This window comes from Gobius niger (assembly GCF_951799975.1).
Source record: "Gobius niger genome assembly, chromosome: 12".
NCBI lineage: Eukaryota > Metazoa > Chordata > Actinopteri > Gobiiformes > Gobiidae > Gobius > Gobius niger.
This window is the reverse complement of record NC_136863.1, coordinates 29,832,595-29,855,489: the sequence shown is the minus strand read 5'-3', so window position 1 is coordinate 29,855,489 and position 22,895 is coordinate 29,832,595. Positions and strand designations below refer to the sequence as shown.

Here is a 22,895-nt window from a genome sequence, read left to right as displayed (position 1 = left end):
TGGAAGCAGGCACAGAAATGTTCTTCACTCTCCGCTGGAGCCTGTGACGCCTCAAATTAAACTCATTTTTGTTGCCGCTTTCAATTACAGCGAGGACCTCAGAAGACACAATAAACAAAAAATATCTGATTGTTCACTTTGTGCCTTTTCCTTTTAGATATTAGTAACATTTCCCTCGCAGATTTCCCAATAATCAACTCCCACTTTGTCCGGTAATAATCTAAACAAGTGTAATCTCAAAATCAAAACAGTGTCATTTTTATTTGAATCTTTTATTTGAGACTTTTTCCCAATCACAAAAATGGACCTGATTTGGGCTCTACACCATCACCACGGTTACAGTAAAGTCACTTGTGAAAAGCCGTCGGTGTGGCCAGCCAGTAAAAAACATTTTCTATACATTTTTATAGTAAGAGCGTTAAAAAGCATCATCAGTGGTTATAGCAGGCCGCAGTGAGAAAACAAAAACCTAAAGGATTGGAAAACACAGGGCTGACTTGGAGGGAGGTGGAATTAGTGTTTTCTTTTTTTTATATTGGCAACATTTTTTTAAAACACGTCAAACAAAAGTACGAGTATATGTACACACAACATGCTTATTAACCAATGAGGCGGAAAAAATGGTTTCATTCAACCAGAGCCTTCAAGTCCAACATTCACAGGAAACAGAAAGTTAGAAAGGGGAAACACTGCAGGCACAAAACAAATACGTTTTTATCATTGCATCTGAAATGAAAACAAAATATGCACAGAATTTTTAGCCCCGCCTCAATTTATTATTAAAATTTTATTGCTGAAAATATAGGTAATTTAGGTAATAAATTTTGTTTCGATATGAAAAAAAGAATAGAAAACTTACAATACAACTTTCTTATACATATGCCAGTAATCCACATTCTCCTGCAGTGTATCGCCCAAACAAAAACTGATCCCGGTGTTTTTATTGCACTAGTTCAAATAGTCTTCACCGGCCAACTCATGTTTCCCATCGTCGAGTAAAAAAAAAAAAAAAAAAACATTCAGTAATTAAAAAAACAAAACCTGACAGCAACAATTTTACGCCTTGTGGTCCAGTGCATTTTCAAAGATGCGGCTTCATTAATATATTTTTTTTCTTTCTGTTTTCAAATCTCTTTTACACTGTCCTTCTGAGCATGTAATAGGTTTGCACTCAAAAAACAAAACAAACAAAACTCAAATAAATTATGGTCCGTGGCGTTGAATGCACATCTCGGTCAGAGTACTCCCTCTAGTGGCAGAGGTGAGGAGCACCACGTGAGCGGCAGAGTCTGTGTGATGGAGGAGGCTCAGAACTCGTCGTGTCGAGTGAGGGCCTCTCCGAAGTCTGTGGCCTGGCTGCCCACGAACAGGTCGTACTTGTCCACAATCTCTGCTTTGGTCAGACGCCCGTCCTGAGAGAGAGAGAGAGAGTGGGTGTTTATTTCAGATTACATTGGTAGGGACGTCTCCAGAACTTTGATATTGTGAAATTCTGAAATTGTCTGCTATATAGCTAATCATAACTTTGATTAAAGGGACTATACGGAGTTTAAAAATGTTGAAATTAAGTGCCGTCATGCACGAGTTTAATATAGAACTTGCAGTTACGCGCAAGACCTGGGGTGGCAGTAGTGAGTAAGAAAATGACCAACCTGCATCTAGTCTCTAAGGAATAAAAGCACTACATTACTCCAAAGTCCAATGCCTATAGATCAGGGGTGCCCAAACTTTTTGTCTCCGAGGGCCAAAATGAAAAAGTGCCTAAGGGTCGCGGGCCAAACACGGCGATGTCAAGCATGAAACACATATAACTGCATATAATAATAGTATTTTTTCGACATTTGCATTTGATTCTATTTCTATCTATTCAAATAACATGCTATATTAAAACAAATGGTAACAATGGCAAAAGCCTAGTTTTAGTAAAACAAAATCAACAATTGCAGCAATATAGTGCACACCTGTATCTACACCTGTATCTACAGTACCTACAGTAACTTTACCTCATTCGTTAACTCAAAGAAAATGCCACATTAGATTGTTTTGAAAGTGTCAGTTCAGCATCAATCTTTTATATGTCACTTTTTAACATATGCTGTTGTTGACGTCAACAACCTTTGCATTAAAAGTTGGAAAACTGTGAAAGTTGATGCTGCAACTCTGATTAATAAATACCAAGACACTACAATAGTGTTTCCTTAACTTTGTGAAAGGAGTGAAACAGCGCCCCCAATTGACGCTGGTGGTCAAAAAGTGTACTGCATCCATATTTACCATTGAGAATGAATGGAAGAGAGTTAGTATTAACCACACACAGCGCAAAAGTAGATCACTCTCTGGCGGGCCAACAAAATTGTTTCAGCGGGCCAAATTTGTCCCACTTTGGGCACCCCTGCTATAGATTCTTCCCATTCAGGGTTTTTGTCAAAAGGCTAGTTCTAAACACCATGAAAGTATACATTACAGTAATATAAATAATGCTTTTCCGGACGCTCAAAGTCGCTGTACAATATTGCGCGTTATTCATTCACACCATACTCGGCATCTTCGACCACCACCAAAAATACACACACCCTCACCCAGGCTTCCTGTTATTCCCTGGCGGTCCAGTACCAACCAGGTCCTATCCCGCCGAGCTTCCGAGAGTGGGCTAATCGGGCTGAGTGAAGGCGGTACGTAGGTTCTTTTTCTTTTTTGAAAATTTCTCAGCATTGATCTTTTACATTTTACCTTTTACATAAACCTCAAATCCTTTTGCCGGATGTGCAAAAGTCTCCTAACTTTGTTCTGCATTTTAACTTTTGAAATCAAATCTTCTCTCTTCAAAATTCTCGAGGGCACACTAACAATTCTGCATAATGAGATGTGAAAATGATAATAGCTTTGATCATTTTTTTAATAATTTCTCTCTAATTGCAGGGTTTGCATTTCCTGTTCCTGTTCGGCTTCTCTCAAACACTGTCCCCAGTATATGTCAAAGGGTGGTACCTTATCGGTGTCGGACTCGTAGACCAGGTGCTTGGCCTCGGCCTCAGCGTGGTCGTAGTCGCTGGGCAGGATCCAGTCTCTCGTTTCCTCTTTGTCCATTTTCCCGTCTTTGTTTTTGTCCCTGAACTCGGTGAACTGCTCCCGCTCAGTCTTCACCCAGTCGGGCTCCGAGGCGTCTCCGTCCTGGTTGTACATGTCGCCTGCACAGACCAAAGCCTTTCACTTGGAGTCTCACGATACAGTAAGGATGCATCGTTAATGGAAAACACCACATTTCTCTGACGGGTTTTACAATTGTGATTAGACCTGGACTTTGAGAATAACAATGTGCACATTTTGAACACTTTCAGAAGCTTTACAATCTGAGAGACGTTTGACATAAATGATGAATCAATCAGTCACAGGGCATTTCCTCATTGTGCCTCCAACTTGTTCCTCAACATTTTATCCATTCTTTCAAACCCGTCTCATGGCAGGTTACTGTAGTTCCCATGAGAAAAAAAAAGGTTTGTTTGGAATGTTATGAAAGGGCTATCAAAAGACTTGCACTCTGGAAAATCGACAAGTACAAGTACTTTTTAAAGAAGCTGTTCTCAGAGTAGTCATACCATTCAGTACTTTTTACTTCATGTCAACCTAAATATATGCAGCTAATATATTGTGCCCCTTTTTCTTCAGAAATATATATATCTTTAATCCTTTTTTATGGTATTTTCTATAGAAATGAGGATTTTCACATTACAAGTTTTGTTTCTAATAATTTAGGTTAATTTAATTTAGGTACTTATTACTTGTACTTGAATAAAATGATTTCAAACATTACTCTTACTTGTGAACCAAACCAATATATCATATTCACACATTATTGACATATTTAAAGTACATGGGAGTTCGTATTTGTATAGTGCTTTCACAGACCTACATCACATGATGCGTCACATGGGACCTTTATTCATTCACTCCATACGAGGCAGTGACAAACGGCTTCGTTTCACTCACACACACACAGTTTGTCAGAAAGAACAGATGTTGACCACTTACCGATGTACTCATTCAGGTCGATGAGGCCATCCCCGTTTTTGTCAATGTCCTCCATGGTTTCCTACAGCAACAAACAGGAAAGAGGCAGATTAGGACAATTGTGAAAGACACAGTGAAGGACTGTGATAACAGGACAGCAGTGAAGTTAGGGGGAAAAAAGTAAGAAGTAGCTCCAGCCTGATGGTCAAGTATCGGGCCTGACCAATGGTCGCGGGTTGCTCTGCTCCACGACTAAGGCAGAAAAAGCTAGTTTTCCATTAGAAAGCATTGCACTTTACACATGTTTTAAGCTTTCTACAGCTAGATATTATAACGCTGGGTTAGCTACAATTACAGGGACCAGGTGGGATTTCATAAAGTACATTTTAAAAATCTCGTATACTAATGAGGGCCTGACTTCGATTGATAGGCCATTAGCATCAGTGCTAATGGTGCGGGGTGGAAGCTTTGCTGATAGCCAGCTTCTTCTTCGTGATTCCATTAGTGTGTACTGGGGTCTTCGGCTCAGTGCAAGGAATTTACTAAATTAACAAGTTACTTAGTACTGCTTTAACGCACCCCACCTGGAGGAGGGGTTTGAGCACCGAATGATCCTGGGGCTATGCTGTCGGGGGCTTCATGTCCCAGGTAGGGTCTCCCATGGCAAAAAGGTCCTAGTTGTCGGGTCGGACAAATGGATGGATGGATGGATGGATGGATGGATGGACGGACGGACGGATGGATGACACAAACGGGGGGGGGGCTTTTGAGTGACTTTAAAATGAGCCTTTGGTTTGTATCCATTTTATTTATTTATTTTATTTTTTGTTGTAGACTTTTGCATTTACATTTTACATTTATTTGCTGAACTGCAACTCATGAAAGTCTCTTTTTTTGGTAGAAAATAATACTTCCATTTAGAACTAAGTTTACAGTGCAGAACTTTTTTTTTTTCGCGCAACCCTTGAACGCCTCAGCCTCAAGTGCTGCTTTGCTTTGTGATCATGAGGACGAAAAAGACCTGACGGCTCCTGGAGATGTTTTCATGAAGATTTCAGCTGCATCAGAGCAGGTCGTTCAGATGTTTGTCAGTTCATAATCTTTTTGTAAACCTCTATCATAATGCTAAACTGTTAGCTGCTAACTGTTCAAACATTTGCGATTTCTTGTTCACGTGCTTGTGTTTACACGGTGTGGGGGGCATGTGGGGTTAAGGGGTGTGGCACCAGTCTCCTTCTGTGGCACAAAGTCCACTGCTGTGGCGCATCCAGCGACGCTTGATGGGAATGCAACGATGCCGGGATTACTTGGAGTAGCTTTAAGCATCGGCCTTCCTTAAAACTCACCAGCACCACAATGTCCTTCATGTGCTCGTACTCCTCCGGGTGAAGAAACGCCGTGAACTCCTCCTTGTTGGCCTGCATGTCCGCATCCTGGTCGGCCATTTTGAACCTCCTCTCATCGCGGTCCATCATCTGCCTGTAGCTGAGACCGTCCTCAGGGTCACTGTCATCTGCCAAAACATTCATATATTAAAAAAAAGAGAATTAACACTACATAATGTAACAAAAAAAATGAAGACTCGATGGTGCGCAATCGCCTCAGAGACGAGAGGGAGGAGAGAAAAAAGCCGGCATACCCAGGATGTACCCGTAGGTGGCGTTCCTGTACTCCTCCCAGGACACCATTCCGTCCCCGTTGAGGTCGTGACTCTTCCACTGCCGGTCCACATCGTCGTAGATCCACCTCTTCTGGGCGTGCTTGATCCACCTCTTCATCTCCTCCACCGTCACGAAGCCGTCCTGGTCCTCGTCGATCTTCTCCACCAACATCCTGCCCGAAAAATGACCATATCAACCCCTTTTCCCCAAAACTGCTCAGCGTTTTTCATACAAATGGAGACGATGCAGATCCGGTTTGACCGTCATTTGTAAACTGTAACACGAGTTTGTTGGTCTAATATCTTCTCTTCTTCTATTTGCGATACATCCACGCAAATATTAGTAGAGTGGCCGCCCATCAACTGTCTAAAATAACTTTGAATGGTAACCGTTCTTGCAGCAACAAGACACAAATATAGGCTGTGCACTACCAGGAACCAGCATTATTTTAGTTAGGACTAGTTTCTCTTCTCTGACCGGATTTGCAGCTGAGAAACAGGAAATGAGGCTTAGTCCTGGCACGTCGTTCTTACGGGTAGCAAGAAGACAAACAAGAAAAACGCCATAATTAAACATTCATTGAGCCAACTTGAAACATAATACCAGCCCAAATAAATGTTTGGCGTTTCTTGGTGGTGCGATTAATAAACTTACACGTTTAAAACGTCATTTACCGACAGGAAGAAGAAGCTCATCACACAATAATGACTATTAATGTCTTAAAAAAGAAGAGATATTCTAATAGTAACAGCACATTGTTTGGTGTGGAGGAATAATGTAGACACTTTTTGTGTTAAATGATACTGAAGTGGAAAGCATTTCATTTCTTGCGCTCATTTTAGTCTGTTGGTCTGTGTTGTTGGGCTATATCAGTAAAGGCCATGTTTAAAATAGAGACAATAAAATAAGCAAAATGTCCAACGCATCACTAAAATCAGGAAGGAGAGTGGGGAACCATCATCGACATGTGCCTGACAAGAGAAAAGTGTCCTTTACTTGGATGTAACCAACTCTTCTGATCTGGGGATGCTGCAATTGCTCAGGTCTAGACTCATGAATGAGATCAGCCGTCGACCACCAGATCTTAACCAGTGTTAATTTTGACAACATATTTTAATTTAGTTTTAGTCTTAAGTCTTTTGACTAAAATGTAATGTAATTTTAGTCGAAAAAATCCTTTCAAATTTAGTCTAGTTTTAGTTGACTAAAATTGCATGTCAATTTAGTCAACTAGTCAACTGGCGGCACGGTAGCGCAGCGGTTAGTGCTCTCGCTTCACAGCTAGAAGGTCCGGGTTCGATTCCCACCTGGACGGGCCTTTCTGTGTGGAGTTTGCATGTTCTCCCCGTTTCTGCGTAGGTTTCCTCCGGGCACTCCGGTTTCCCCTACCACTAAAAACATGCACAATAGGCCAGGATGAATGATGTGTGTGAGTGAATGTATGGTGGTGGTCAGAGGGTGTGTTGGCGCAGTCGCGAAAGCGCCTCTGACAGTCTCCCCCAGGGGAAACTGAAGCTACAAACGTAGCTTTCCACCACCGAGTATGGAGTGAATGTACAACTGTCTCATGTAAAGCGCTTTGTGACTATATGTCTGTGAAAGGCGCTATATAAATAAATAAAGAAGATCTAAATTTAAGACTAATTTAGTCGACTTTGCATTTATAACATTAATTATAATCATATTTAATTCAGGTTCTCTGCTTCATGGAGCTGCTCCACATGAACAAAGCTCAGAGCTGATCCTTTGGCAGAGGATTCTATTGTCTATTGTCAGTCTTTTAGACTGACAATAGAAGTTTGGATGATTTTAGTCTCTCCTTTTCATTTTTGTTTAGTCTTATTTTAGTCGACTAAAATATCTGGACATTTTAGTCATAGTTTTAGTCTCATTAAAAACTTTTAATTTAGTTTTAGTCCAATTTTAGTCGTCAAAAATATCACTGATCTTAACCCCATTGAGAATCTTTGTTATGTGCTGGAGAAGGCTTTGCACCTTGGTCACACTTTCCCATCATCAATACAAGATCTCGGTGAAAAATTCATCCAACACTGGATGGAAATTGAAGAAGCTTTTTGAATGTATGACTGGATGCGTGCTGTAATCAAAACTAAAAGGCGGGAATACGAAACATTAGAGCGCGTGACCTTTTTATTTGTGGCGACTTGTTTTTTTTATTTTGGGTCAGGCAGTGCAAGATCTTATGGAAAATGAACTCGACAGTGGACCCAAAGACAATAATATACCGGGGAGTGCTTCCTCTTACCCAAGCCGCTCCTTGCTCTCCTCGGGGGTGAGCTGCTCGAAGGTCTTGGCCTCCTCTTGTCCCAGGAAGGCCTCGTGGTCGTAGTCGAAGTCCTCCGCGTCGTTGTGATCCTTGCTGCTCAGCGGCTCGTCGTGGTGGACGCGGTCCTTCTTCTCCATGGGTTTGCTGGACGCGTACACCAGGCAGAAGGCCACGCACATGAACAGCGGCCGCAGCTCCATCTTATGGGTCTGGGGATAGTAGAAGCAAGAGTTATTACAAACTCAGGAGAAACATCAGATTACCTATTAGAGAATAGCATTAATCTATCACACTGGATCATGAAGTAGAGGCTGTCAAGGCTACGACAGAGATAGTATGATTGTACCTCCCCCGACTTCTCTTTTTGCTTTTGTTTGGTTACTGATCTAGGCTCTAAGAAAATACTGATACGTTTGCAACTCCTCCTCTGAAACTTAAACTCTTCAATAGTCAAGGGACACTACACAGTTACCAAGTAGTTATTGTAACATGGGCTTAACACAACTACTCAGATTACAGACAAACCTGAACCAACTGACACCTATTTACTCAGGATGTCGTTCCATTTCAGAGATAAACTTTTACTTTGACTACACTTACATTAAAGGTGCATTATGCAACTTTTTATGTGGGAAAAAAAAAGTTATTTATGCATATTTTACCTTGTAGTGACGCAGTGGCTGTATTAGTGGGCAGCATGACGCCTTTACTTTCCATCACGGTGGTCTCTAGGACGCTCTAAGATCAATTGTCTGGGAGGTTTTTCATTGCAGACAGACCCTCTCACCAAAAAACAACAACACAATTGATCCTGGAGCGTCCTAGAGAGCACTGTGATGGAAAGTAAAGGCGTCATGCTGACCACTCACAGCCACTGCGTCACTACAAGGTAAAATATGCATAAATAACAACAGTTTTTTTCTGCATAAAAAGTTGCATAATGCACCTTTAAGAATGAGCCAGTGAGGAAGGTAAATGGTGAAAAAAATATCTAATAATTCCAAGTCAAGAAACTAAGAAATGAACTGCTAAACTACAACAGGGATCACATGAGAAAAGCGGAGGAGCAGGGATTGCTCATGAAAAACAATAACCTTAGATGTCAACTGTCAATTGTGACGCAAAACCTTAACGTAAATCAAGCCTGCATCATCTACAACTATTAACCTGGCGTCTCAAAGCCTAACATTAAAGCACTGACGCCTGACAAACATTGTAGCACTTAAAATACAAGGAATATGCACACAAGGCAAGACAGGATGAGTAAAGCATCAGTTACAAATGACACTATCGCTACCTACCTACGTCCCGTTAGGTTGAAAAAACGCAAACAATAAAGCGGTATTTTATCTCTGGAAAACGAAATCACGAACAACTGTAGCAAACAACAGGCCGCGCGCTAAACCGCCGCTCACGTGTCGCAGACAAACGACAGCTTTAAGCTCGGTCTAAAAGGTGAAAAGTAAGAGTTCAGTACCGGAGTCTTGGAGAAGTTGCTCGTTGCAGTTTGAGGGCAGCTGCCGTAGCGGAAACACACCCATGCTCTTCCGGTGCTAATGCCGCAGCGGACCAATCAGAGCCCGGAAGAGCGAGTGGCATGTCGCGCTGTGATTGGTCCACCGCGCGAGCGCAAGCGGTGATTGGATTGGACCAAAACCGCCACGTCCTCAAAGTCAACATTTCCCGTTCATTCATAAGATTTGTCAACAGATTTATGAAGGAAAGGCTATTGGAGGTTATGGCCGAGGCTTATGGGAGTTACGTGGGAGTTTTAAGGCCTGGTTAAAGGAATTCTACCTCATTATGTAGCAGCTTGGTACAAAAAGTGGCTATTTCTTTGGTGGAAATACCACTCAGATTTTTGCCTTGGAATGAATGCGGGACACAAAAAGCAAAATTTTACAATGATATTAAGTATTCAGACCATAGGGGTGTCTAAAATGTTCATGGAGGGCTACATATTAGAGTAGAAGAGCTGAGCAGCTCTCTCAGTGGCAGACTGAGACACCCTCAGTGCAGGACGGAGCGCTACCGCAAAGCCTTCATCCCCACTGCTGTCAGACTGTACAATAAGACTGTAAAGTAACATGTGCAATAATCTCAGTATCAGCTCCACTTTATTAACTCTGAGTGATCTTCTTGAACGCCGACTGTAACAAGTGAATTTCTCCTTTGTGAGAAAAGGATTATCTTATCTTATTGAACTTTACAATCAATGAACTGGGGTCAGTTCAGTGAAACATAATAAGAATTAAAAAAAGTACATGATGGAAATGCTACTTGCGGACTATGATTACTGAGTAACTGTTTTGAACGTGACCACACGAAATTATGTGGAAAGCCCAGGAAAAGGCTGAAATAAATTAAAAATATATATACTGTATTCAAAAAAATTTACTCACTGTGGAGGGAGTAATTATTATTTTTACTCAAGTAAGAGTACAGATATGTCATTATATTACTAAAGCAGAAGTAAAAAAGTATCATATGGTATAACACCTCTGAGAAGATAAATTACTTAAAAAAATGACTCAAGTCGGCCTACACACATGTACTTGAGTAAATGTAACTCAGTACAACCCGCCCCAGCATTTATTAGAGGTATGCTCTTAGGTAACCTCCATGTTCTTAGGCTAGGATATTTTTTTCTAGCTGTGGGGGGGAAAATAGATGTGTCCTCTTCAACAGCCAATATATTGTAAAAGCAGACATTGGTGGAAAAAATAAGTTGTTAACAGTGATTAAAAAAACACAATAATAATATTCAAATTATATTTCTGTGCATTTTTCTACCCTGAAAGTTGTAAACATGCTGATAAACTCTTTGGGGCTATCTGGGATGTTAAATGACTGAGTATACTAAGTTAGCAAATCGATAGTTCAACTTGCTTTAAATGCAACTTCTCAAACTGCAGTCAAACCTGAACCTACCATCACCGTGTTTACTCAGTATGTAACTTCAGAAGTTACACCATGTCCTAGACGCGTTAAACCAAGGAGCATTAACATTGCAAAAATCCATCATCAGTCAGATCTTCATTTTATTACAACTACAAAATGGAAAAAACAGCAATAAAACACAGCTGTATGTACAAATCAATAGAGCATTAGTTACTAATAATGTAACAGTTCATACAAATTGAAGACGGAAATCATCAGTCCACAAGTGAATCTTCCATCTCTGCAGAGATCTGTGTGTCATCCAGCCGTCCACCTTCTTCTTCATCATTGTCGTCACTTAATAAGATCGCTGTGTTTTCCTCCACCTGTTCTGAGTCATTACCTTCTGGAAGAGAAAGAAGAAAAAAGAAAACTCTACAACTTGATTGATGTTTAAGCTTTTAAAGCCGCTCTCAACTCATCTCAATGTCTTTTTGATTTTTTTTTGTCAGTAGGTGTCAGTAGTGAAGTAAACTTGTTTTTTTTTTTTGCTAAATTGAAACTTACATGGAACTCTGTAAGTTTTTTTTTTGGCATTTAGAACATTAATGTTCCATTTAGAACTAAGTTTACTATGCTGCCTATAGATGTGGGATTATTAAACAAACGGACATTCATGAGGATTTCAGCTGCATCAGAGCAGGTCACGGACGTTTATCTGTTCACGATCTTTTGTAAACTTCTGTTGTAATGCTAAACTCTGACTGTGTTAGCCGCTGTAGCTGCTTCAAACATTTGCCCGTGTTTGTGTTTATATGATGAGGGGGGCAGGTGGGGGTGGTGGGTGTGTTTTGGGTGCGCTGTGAGGTGAGCGAGGTACTGCGCTGGTCACAAGCTCGCTCACTGTTTGAAGGTGGCACATCTCGCGATGAAATGTGGGAATTAAGGCTGCAACTAATGATCATTTTGGTAGTCGATTAATCTGATTATTTTTACGATTAACCGCTTTGCTGTGAATGGTGTATGACAATTGCATTTTGTCCAAAAAAAAAAAAAAAAATCACATAAAGCTAAAGTGGCGCCGCTTGAGGACGTGTTCGGGTAAACTTTAAGTAAATGTTTGGTTGAGGCTCTAAGTGGCAATTCTGCTTTCTGATTGGATAAGACACAGACAGATATTTATGAAATGTACAAGGTACAAAACACTACAGACTCTAACTATATAAACAAAGTAGGTTTTCAACAAAAATACAAAATGTTCATGTCATTTTTGCTCTATTTGACTCCGTGTGAACATGGAAACAATTAATCAATTAGAAATAGTTGTGAACTATTTCAATAATCGATTAGTTGTGGATTAATCAATTAGTTGTTTCAACTGCCCTAGTGGGAATGCAACCATGCGGAGTAGCTGAGGGTAGCTTTAAGATCACTTATTTCTTGGTTTCCTCTAAAGTGCTCTGGCAAGCCTTTATTGAGATATTTTTTCAACTGATTCAAAGTGAAAAGTGTAAAATAAGAGTAATTTCTTCTTAATGTCTGCTACACTGAAAAAGAACAAAGGGACCCGAGTTGTGTAAGTTATCAAAAATAATCAGCATTTACTGGCAAATGTCTAATAATATTGAGTGTTGATGATATACATTATCACAATCCCTGGTCATTTCTTTGTTAGTTTTCCACATGTAAACAACATACAGGGAATTTTTACTCTCAAAAATACGCTAAGACCATGTATAGAGAGAAATATCAAAATATATGTGTACACAATAGAAGCAATATTGAGGTAGGAGTTCACTGCATGCAGAACACGATCCAACAGGGAAAGTTGCGAGTTACCTTGGTTGCTTTCACCGTCTTTCCTCTCTGTCAGAAACACTCGCTGCATCATAAGCTTCTTCCCAGTGTGGCACATGTACTTCAACTCAGGGGCAGAGTCCTTTCCTAGAGTGAAGTATGAAAAAGAAAATATAACTTTTACGCAGGAAAACACAGTACATGTTAAATGTTTGATGCCCACCTTTCCGTGGCAGCTCCTCAAACAGGACACTAGTCCCCATAGCATCTGCAAATTGTAAAAGTTTCCAATCAAAAGTGAAAGAATGAAACAATTACTGTCTGTATACTATCTCTCTATACACTGCATTCGTAATGATTATGCAAATGATATTTCAGTGCCATAAAGGTACAAAAAAAATGCTTTTCAATGAAACCCATAGATGGTATTGTGTCTCAGGGCTCTTTGAATCACTGAAATCAATCTCAGACGCCTGGGATGATTAGTTGTTAGGTAAGCCCAAAAACTACTGAAAAAGGACGCTCCACATTATTAAGCAGACCATCATTTTCAGTTTGAAAATGAGTCTTCATATATTTAGGGCCCACTGCAGCCGTTTCTGTTCATGAGCTTCAATGAACAGTTTAGGGGAGGCCGGATAGACGGTTTATGCACAACTGCAGCCTCTGGAGGGTCCAACACCTTGATGTTCGGGAGACTCCAGAGGCACCGGCAGCTTCAAATACCCGTTTGCTGCTTTGTCGCAGCTGTTCTATAATCGGATGTGTTTGTCTGGCTGAAACCATCCTCATTGTGCCTTTATCTGCACAAACCCGTGTGTTCTCTGAATCAGTACTTAACAGATGATTGCACATAATCTTTTGTGAAATACTGTTTTTTGAACTATTTCACTCTTTTCATCAGCAGAGAGATCCTTTTTCTTTCCCATATTGCTTGACAATAGTGGTCTGCTTAGTAATAAGTAGTTTTTTTCCTTAACTGGGCTTACCTGACAACTAATTAACACAAGTGTCTGACATTTTCATGACACTGAAATATCATTTGCATAATAATTTGGAACACATTTATTTAGTACTTTTACAGGAAAGTGTTCTATTTGAGTGATGTAAATTTGCACCTGCTTTGCCAGTGACGTTTGCTAAGTAGTAATATGACTTTAAAAACGCATATAAAATAATATACAGTTATAATTATCATTCTTATTAATAAATTGTGGTTCTTACCTTCATATTCTCCAGCAAAAACTAATTGTCCCACTTGCATGAATGGATTCTCACTGTCAATATCCTTGAAAGGGGACAAGTAGACAATTAGAAATGAAAGTTCTCTGATCAGTCATGGTAAAATGAAGTAATAAGACTTACAAGGACCTTACACGCGCTTTTGTTTTTGGTCAGAAACTCATTGCTCAACGTCCCCGCCAGCTCCACCACGACCAGCTGCTCCTGAGAACACAAGGACATAGAGGGACGCACCTTTAAATGTGCGAGATGGATTTTATGTTTTAGCGACTACAACATTTGCAAATATGTGCACGAGAAAGACTAACTGAGCATTTAGCAACTCCTTGGCTTTCAACCTTTACGCACCTCCTCTTCCCACTCATCCTCCATCGTTTGTCAATATTGTCAGACTACAATACATAAATAATCAATCGCATAATTTACTCCGCAGATTTCTTATAAATTGTGGGAACTGAGGGAAAACGGCAATGTTTTGGCTTCGGTGCATAGAAATATGTGTGGTTTGTCAACACAGCTTCCGCGAATGTACGGTGTCCGGGTGGTGGGCTTCGACTCCTGCGTGTTATTGTTTATCCCCTCTAGGAGGCACTGTTGCTCAATATAACGTCATGTATTGTGTATTGTATGTATTGTGTTATCCTGGAAACCTGTGTCAAACTCTCGCCAACAATAGGGTTTGTGACTGAGGCAAAATTCTGTAACTACAAAAAGTAAAAAACAGAACAAAACCTGTTGTTGTTTTTCTTTTTTAATTAAGTTTTAGGTTCACAAACTCACCATATTGATTTTGTGTCTTCTCTTATTTAAAGTGTCAACAATCATGCCTGTAACTGACTATTGCTTAATGTCACTACTTTTTGAAGGCCTAGTGAAAACAAACAAACCATAAAATCAACCCACATAAGTTCATTTGTTTAGAGAGGGAAGAGGTTGAACTTTGTGCCAGTTTTTGTTCCTTGGAGATATACGTTTGGTTTTCAAAGATGTGCAGAGCAGCCAAAAAACGAATGAGGTAGAAAGTGTATCGGTACTTTAAACCAAAAGAAAGGTATTTGGTGAAAATATCACTGGAGTAGCCTGCAGATCTACGCGTGGAAGAGTGATTTATATGCAATTATGGCATATTCCTATCTAAAATCAGAATATTCTCAAAGCGTACGCCATGAGCATAGGTAAGAAATAAATAAAGAGAATCTAAAAATACAAGATATGTGTGATCAAAACCACTAACAGAGTCACTATTTGTTAGTCAAGTAAGAGAACAGATACTTAAAGAAAAAAAAAATGCTTAAGTAAGGGTTAAAAAAAAAAATACCATGTGGCAAAACTACAAAGAACGACAATCATTTCAAAAAGTGACTGAAGTACATGTGGGCTACATACCGTAATAATATGAAGACCCTAAACAGATATTTGTGCACTGCATCTCATAAAGCGTTGTTATAGATTATGAACCAGCAGGTATTTGTTGTGGTTTACATTTCGCGACAGTATTGGTCCCTAAAGTTTGAGAAACGCGCTTATAAACTAGACCACAACCAACAATTAGAAATGTCCTACTTCCTCTTTTATTTGTAAATGAAAGAAATCAGTTATAGGGCTTTTACACATACATTTATTTGCAACCTAATAACAGTAATACATGCTTTTTGTAGCCCGTCTCCCTTTTGCTCATCATACTAATGGCTCATGATGACTGAGGTTTTGTGAATTGGCTACCTGTGAGCAGTCTCATCTGCATGTAACATTAAGGTTATGAATGCTCTCCGGCGCGAGGCCATTGGCGAGGTGATGAGATGAGAAGATACACTTTATCGATCCCCAAGGGAAAATCCATCCGTCAGAGGCGCGGGCAGCAAATACCAGATGAAGCGTACACATCAAACGCATCCACGCCGAGAAAGAAGCAATCAGACAGCACGAGACAAAAAAAAAAAAACACACGTAGGGAGAAATCTTTAATCTGCCTGATGTAGCAATGATAAATCTGGGCTATTTTACATTTCATTACAATGATTCATATGCATCTGTGGAATTATATTATATCTCTTATGGCCAGTGCAACGGTGTAAAAATGTTAATGTTAAGTCTCCATTTTTCTCAGTAAATATGTTCCTGAAGGTGGCCTGGAATTGTTTACCTGCTATTGGGAACAATCCAAGTAATGCGCACATGCAGAGAAATCAAGCCAGGGATGTCTATAAATTATGCTGTGAGTGTGATGATGTGAAGTATGTGGACATATGAAGAAAGAGGGGTGCGAAAAAGAATTCTGCATTGGTTATAGAAGGATTTACAAATTTCAGAATGTAATCGATGTGCCGGGGTTGGTGAAAATAAGTTTATTTGTATGGCACATTTCATGTACATGACACCTCAATGTGGGGTAAGGGTGACGACGGCGTAGGTATGTCAAATGATCGGGCACATACAGTATTTTTAGTCCAGTATATTCATGTGAAATGAGTTGGAGCAATGGTCTAAGCCAGTGGCCCTGTGGCACTTGGGCTTCTCCGGGCGGTCCTCAGGCCGTCTGCTATTTTGAATGATCTCATTTATGCATAAGTAAAGCATTTAAGTCGTATTTTTCTGGCTAAGACGGAGCTTGTGCTCAGTTTAGCCCAATTTGAGTCGATTCTGTTGTTGTTGACGACGTTGTGTCCCTGGACAAGGTACGTCCCCATTCCCATTATCTATCTCTAGTCCTAAACGTGGCTTGTTGTGACAGAAAGAACGTCTGATGCAAAGAAAAATAAATAAATCCACAAATCCAAAGGGCCTGGCTCACTGCTGAAGGAAGTAGCTGTCGAATGAAAAATATACTATGAACGTATGCTTTGGAGTTTCTACGGTTTGGAATTTCAAACCTGACAGTCAGTGTTTTAGAAATTTAGAGATGGTGTGGCTGGATAGAATCACTGTCGTTGACAGAAATTATCAAATTGTTTTGGTTATTACCCATGAAAACACAACATAATAGATACAGGAACAGCCCCACGTAAGAAAAGGCCATCAGCACATTTTAGCATCTGAAAAAATGTTTCAAAGCGCATATGCTAACAGACAAGCCAAAGTCATTATTCATGTTCGATACTGATTTTAGTATGTTAATATGTTTTTTTATCTTTTGCAGTTAAAGCAGCAATGTGTAACATTTCACCCAACGATAGAATAGAATAAAATACAAGCCATTAGTACTACTGTTGAAGAGTCTCCATGGAGATGTTGACTAACAGCAGCCAAGTATGAGATTAAAATAGTTTACCTCGTCATTCAAACCCATTCTACGATTACCCACTGCAAAAAATGCATTTTCTGCATCTGATCGGTCATTATTTGTATTGCTGGCAAAAGTATAATCCAAAATGTTCTGCGGTGTGCCTTTAATGTAGCAGGGTCTGTCTGTTTTATATCACACCTTTGACTCCATAATAAATGCTTTTGTTATGCAAGATCCGGGCAAGACCTTTATACATTTACGTTTAAAATAAATATGAGATTGCACAGTTGCCTGGGCATCTCACCGCACATAATGAACTAAGGAGAGCTAACTCACGGGATTAAGGCCACTTTAGTGTTAAAGAGTGGTGCCCTTTGTCAATCGTTCATGTGAGCAATTGTTACCAGTTGAAAAGACTGTGCTATAACATATTTGTGGAGCGTTGAGCATATTTGGATTTTCTGTTTGGATGTTTCTTACAAAAACAGTGAATTGCTCATAGAGTTGTATAGAGTCATCTTTAGATAATATATAAATCTCTATTCTAACATGGGGGAGGAGTGCGTATTCCTCTATTAGCACTATTCAAAAACATCACAAATGCAAATCCTCAAATGTCGGACCATTTAGTGACAATGCCCATTATCCGACTATGTGTGTCCGGACACAGCGCCAAATCAGCATACTAACAGCATTCACGTTCCCGTTACCTGCCCCCATCTCATTTCACCACAACTACGGGCCTGGAGGATGTGGTTTTGTCAGCTGGAACCGACTACTATAGGTTTCATCCACGCTGCTTTTACATATTTAAACAGCACATTTTATTTAGATGCTCTGGTTATCGCAATATTAGGCGACGCAGTGGTTCATATATATAACTCAGAATCCATGAGGTCTTCCGGATGTGCACATTTTCTGCCGACATAGCCTAAAGCAAAATGGGAAGTATGGGAAGTTTAAAATGAGCAAAGGTTCAGTTTCATCCCCATTTTAGCCAAATTGATTATATCCTGATGTAGCATATATTGTTTTAATTTGATGATGTTTGGTGTTATGGTATTTGAGTGTTTTAAAATATTGCAATTGGGTGGTATGACAATGCGACGCCACGATCTGCCAGTTTTTCAAGATGGTTCTATGATTCAGGTTTTTCACAGGCCGACCTTCCACTCACCCTATTGGTCAACCTCAGTCACGTTCTGAGTGAGTGACAGGGGGAGTTGACCAATCACAGGAGAGTGACTTGTCAGAAGAGGCACCGCGAGTAAAAGCTGCTAAACGTACTGGAATCATCACACACAAGCTGTATAATTCAGTCGTAAAGAAGTTTTCTATCGAAGTAAAAAAAAAAAATAGAAAAGTCGTTTTCTGTGCTGATTTGTTTCACCTCTCGTCCAAATTTAAACACCAGAGACGTTTTAATTGAAAAAAGCAATGGAAGACAGAGAAAAAAATCTAAATGTTACATACAGACACGTTTAAAGGCACACTGCGTAACATTTTGGACTTACCATCAATAAAACCATGCAGCTAATGACCAGCTCGACACAGAATATGTTATTACTGCAGTGGGTAATCAAAGAAGGATGATCTGGATGAGAACCTAACCTGTTCAAACCTCAAATTCTGCTGACTTTAGTCAACATCTCCATGACGACGAGCTGGAGACGTGCCCACTCCTGGTAAAGTTACAGTCATGTCTTAGGAGAGCTGAGCCGCTCACAGCAAAGGCTCATGTTTGGTATTTTTCAATGATGAAAATATCTGTCAAAAATAAATGCCTACATTTCAGTTTTATTTATTGGGTAAAATTCTACGCGTTGATGCTTTAATGTTTCCAAAAATGATAAATGCTAAAATGGGGCGGCATATGAATGATGCACTCAAGACAAAATCATTTATATTACAAACTTCAGATCAAGAACAAAAAAAAACCTGGGTAATGCTTTATAATCACTAAACATTATTAATTAAGCATTTGTAAAACATTAGTAAACACGTCAATCATTTATAAAACATTTACAAAGCCTTTTTGTTTATAACCACAAAAATAGTGATAACTCTGAATAATGTCTAAACCCTCATATATACCGTTAACAAAACTATGCCAATGAACCTTTTAGGAGCTTATAAATGATTAACAAATGATAATGAAAGCTTTTCTGAAATAATTATTAACCGATGATTCATGAATGCCTTACAAATGACTGACAGTGAGCATAAACCAAGGATATATGGCATATACGTATATGGTATATATATATGGTAGAGTATATTTCTCGGGCTGTAATGACATTTCAACAGCGGTAATTTTATTAGCATGGACGAACCCCGAGCGCAGTCCGACACGCATTTACACGGGCTCTGTAGCATTTAGATGATACCAAGGTGCCCGCAAAGGTTACACTGTCTATTTTAATTGAATACACCTCATTTAAATGTTACCTATTGATTCTTAATGTCAGTTTTTGCATGGCTAGCTCCGCGCTCGGGGTCAGAGTGCGGGGTCAGTCGGCGGGCAGCGGCCTAGCCGGTTTGGCGGGGGACAGATTTCCGAGTCATCGCAGTCATCTGCAGCCGTGACACTGTTTAAATCGGGAGGGGGATAACGTGGTTATGATAAGGAAGGGGTAAACATAAATATTCAAATCTGAAATGTAAAGTGATGGATATTCGAGCAGAATGGCTTGTTGTAATATTATGTCCTCTATAACAACTCATTGCAAAATGAAAGGTTTTTATTCTGAGCGGTTGTATTATGTATAAAATCTGCTAAACCTGTAGTTTGTAGAAATGCATGAGCTTCTCTCAATTATTAACGCTCCCCAAATTGTTTAAAATGTGCACTGCAACATAAATCTGGATTTTGGAAAGAATACTGCAAAAAACATCAGTATTCCTTTATCTGATAAACGGCAAATAAGCTGATAATGTGGCTTTGTTGTGGCAAAGTTTCAGGGTCTTTGAGTGTCTTGAAGCGTCTTTGAAAATAAAAAAGCAATAAAATTACTGTAAAGTATTTTTTCAATGCAATAGTGATTTGTTATGTATGTCCTAAAAAGGTGAAATTCAGTTCACGAGAGACTGAACGGCTAAAATAACACAAGAACAATATGCATTTCAATAGATCTGACATACAATAAGACCCTGTGGAGAAGGGAGTTTTGTCATTTGTCGATATCGCTCCTAAAATAAAACAGTTTTTATGATATTTGGATTCAACAGCGGTTCACGGCGCCGCCGTGTGTGAAAAAAAAAATCCACATAAGCATCAAATCACTGCAAAATAGCGGCTTCCTTCAGCGTTCATTTGCAATAAGGACGTGCCGCCGCTGTCCAGCTATACGTGGCGCGTACCTGTACAAATATGAATGTATAATAAACCTCTGGAGGGCCTTCGGGATGGAGGAAAAAAAAGAAAACAGTTCTGAATCTGAATCAGGCAAACTAAATTAAAGCAGGCGTGCAAATCCCCCATGCACCTTGTTCCCTCCCAATTTCTGGCCTATCATCTATCTCTGGACCGTGGTGGGGTTGTCATGTCGACCGGTCTTGCGGGTTACTATGACAACGGCTCAAGGGGGGGGGGGGGGGACTTGCTCGGGGAGGTTATTGCCTCCTCTGGGATGGAAGGCAAGGCGGACGGGGGCCCGAGCGTGGACCAAGATGGAGAGAGACTTCCGGATATGGATTGTATAAACAGTCGAGGTCAAGGGGGAGCGTTTGAGCCAGACACATGTTTATAGAAGGCTCCGAATCAAAAGGGCTTAAGTCACATTCCGCTATCTTTACGGGAAAACCGGGGGGAAAACGGTTCATGAGAAGCTGCGAAAATAAAACAAAGAATCGCAATTTCAATGGCACGGGATGAAATGGTTTAGGTAAAGCAGCACAGCACGCCGTCCTCTGCGAACAATCTAACTGTGTCTCCATAAGGGTTTATGACGTATATAAAAGATGCTCGACAAACGTGTTGCATTAGTTTAGCTGCTTATATTTCGTTCGTCTCTCATGTGCTATAACTGTGCACGCCGACCTGAGCGTTGATTTTTGAAACATAAAGCGCAAATCTAATCACAATCAGATATTCTTTTGGTTCCGTCCAATGATTCACACGATTGCTTTTTCAATCAATTCGTCCCAAAAGCTTAAAGGTCACACTTAAATACATGTAATATAGCGCATGAATACAGTAAACCTATCAATCATGTGTGTATAGTAGATGTTTTTTCTGAGCGGAACTGTACTGAAAAATCTCAAGAAACAACGTAATCATTTTATCAACATCCAAAAAAATAGACATTTCAAATCCATAACACAAAATGGTATTCATATTTTTATTCGATTTTGCCCCAAATGTCACCACAGCCTTGCGGTTCTTAGCCCTCAGCACATAATTCTAAGCAATAATATTTAAGTGAGAGTTAGCGCAGTGATTTCGAAAGTTCCCCCCCCCCCGAACCTCCTCTTCTACACATGATCCATTACACTTGCTCCGCGCCGTACCCCGGGGCAAATATCAAGGCGGGGGCAGTCGGGAGGGGAGTGACATGAAGAACCCTGGGAGGTGTCAGATGGGTCCCCCAGCCACTTCGCGCCCCCCCCTACACCTTGTCATATAAATGCCATAAAGACAAGTTTGGAGTTGGGGTGCATATAGGGCTCTCCCTCTCAGCCCAGGGGGTATCGCCGTGGTTAATTGCCCCATTAACAGTGACAGGGTAAATTGGTGGAATGGCTAACTATATATTACAGTGAAAACAACAACCCCTGGCACAGACCTGAGGGCACAGCAGGCACGGCGCATGTTAAAGTGCACCCGGAGAGGCCCCTGTGCGTTTAGGAGTTGATGAGGCTGTGGCTGTGCATCACAACCAGGATTTAATAACAGTGAAATATTGTTGTTTCATACTTATTATTCAATCATTAGACACTGTTTTTATGCCTACATATATTCATGGAGCAGAACATGCTTGTGATATGTAAAAAATGAAAGCTATATCAACCCGTGTAGCTGAGGTTAATGTGATTTAAAGGAATAGCAAACTGTTAATAAATGTATGTACATGTGAATATACGGACTTTGTGAACAACATTGACGTTAAGATGATTCTTAAGTATATTGTCATGCAACTTTATATTATTTTTGATACATATTTTATTCATGAAAAGAATATGGATAATATATTGATAATGTTTCTGACATAAAAAAGACAATTACACCACGTTACACATTTATAAGTACTAATTTGGTAATTGCATGTAAGCAATACAATATTATTCATAATAAACATCCCGGTGCAGGTGCAACTGTATAAAAAACATGTATAAGACATTTGCATGTATAGCTCTATACTTTTCTACAGTACTTTAACATAATACAATATGCAATAGCATCGTACGTCTTTCTCATTGTAGGTGGCGCACATAACCGCATAGGCCTCTCCCCTCGCGCGTACCCACACAGACACACACCCACACACCCACACACAGACACGCACGCACGCACACATCTAATATGCAAAATGGCCTGATGTTAAAATCACAGCACCTTTTCCAGTCGTGCTGTTTGGCTCATAAATGACAGGCTCGTCAGTGTCTTTTAACGCAGTCTCATCAATAATAAAACATATCCATGTGTGCGTAAAGACGCAGCGCTCGGACACTCGCTGATTTATGCCTGAGATACGCTCCAATCTTTGTGGGGTGGCGAGGGCCAGACAGACAACCACTTTACACCATGAACGCGTTAAAATCGTAAAATAATTATTGGATGAGCCACAAATGTCGAGCA

General features: G+C 40.1%; 2 protein-coding genes across 3 annotated transcripts; both read right to left on the bottom strand.

Moving 5' to 3' along the window:
• Positions 1-1,086: 1,086 nt before the first annotated feature.
• calub (calumenin b) lies at positions 1,087-9,501 on the bottom strand. 2 transcript variants are annotated; one of them, XM_079567224.1, is made up of 7 exons: positions 9,434-9,501; positions 7,936-8,165; positions 5,648-5,841; positions 5,355-5,521; positions 4,030-4,090; positions 2,989-3,188; positions 1,087-1,412 (listed from the first exon to the last, which is right to left on the bottom strand). In XM_079567224.1, the coding sequence occupies exons 2-7, from the start codon at positions 8,154-8,156 to the stop codon at positions 1,308-1,310; spliced, it is 948 nt and encodes a 315-aa protein (XP_079423350.1). In that variant the 5' UTR covers positions 8,157-8,165; positions 9,434-9,501; the 3' UTR covers positions 1,087-1,307. The 2 variants fall into 2 exon arrangements, with proteins under 2 accessions (XP_079423350.1, XP_079423351.1); XM_079567225.1 differs by lacking the exon at positions 9,434-9,501 and adding an exon at positions 9,258-9,298.
• Positions 9,502-11,013: 1,512 nt separating this feature from the next.
• On the bottom strand, positions 11,014-14,362 carry gtf3c6 (general transcription factor IIIC, polypeptide 6, alpha). The gene is made up of 6 exons (XM_079567291.1): positions 14,224-14,362; positions 13,999-14,079; positions 13,858-13,921; positions 12,857-12,901; positions 12,676-12,780; positions 11,014-11,242 (listed from the first exon to the last, which is right to left on the bottom strand). The coding sequence occupies exons 1-6, from the start codon at positions 14,245-14,247 to the stop codon at positions 11,112-11,114; spliced, it is 450 nt and encodes a 149-aa protein (XP_079423417.1). The 5' UTR covers positions 14,248-14,362; the 3' UTR covers positions 11,014-11,111.
• Positions 14,363-22,895: the final 8,533 nt, after the last annotated feature.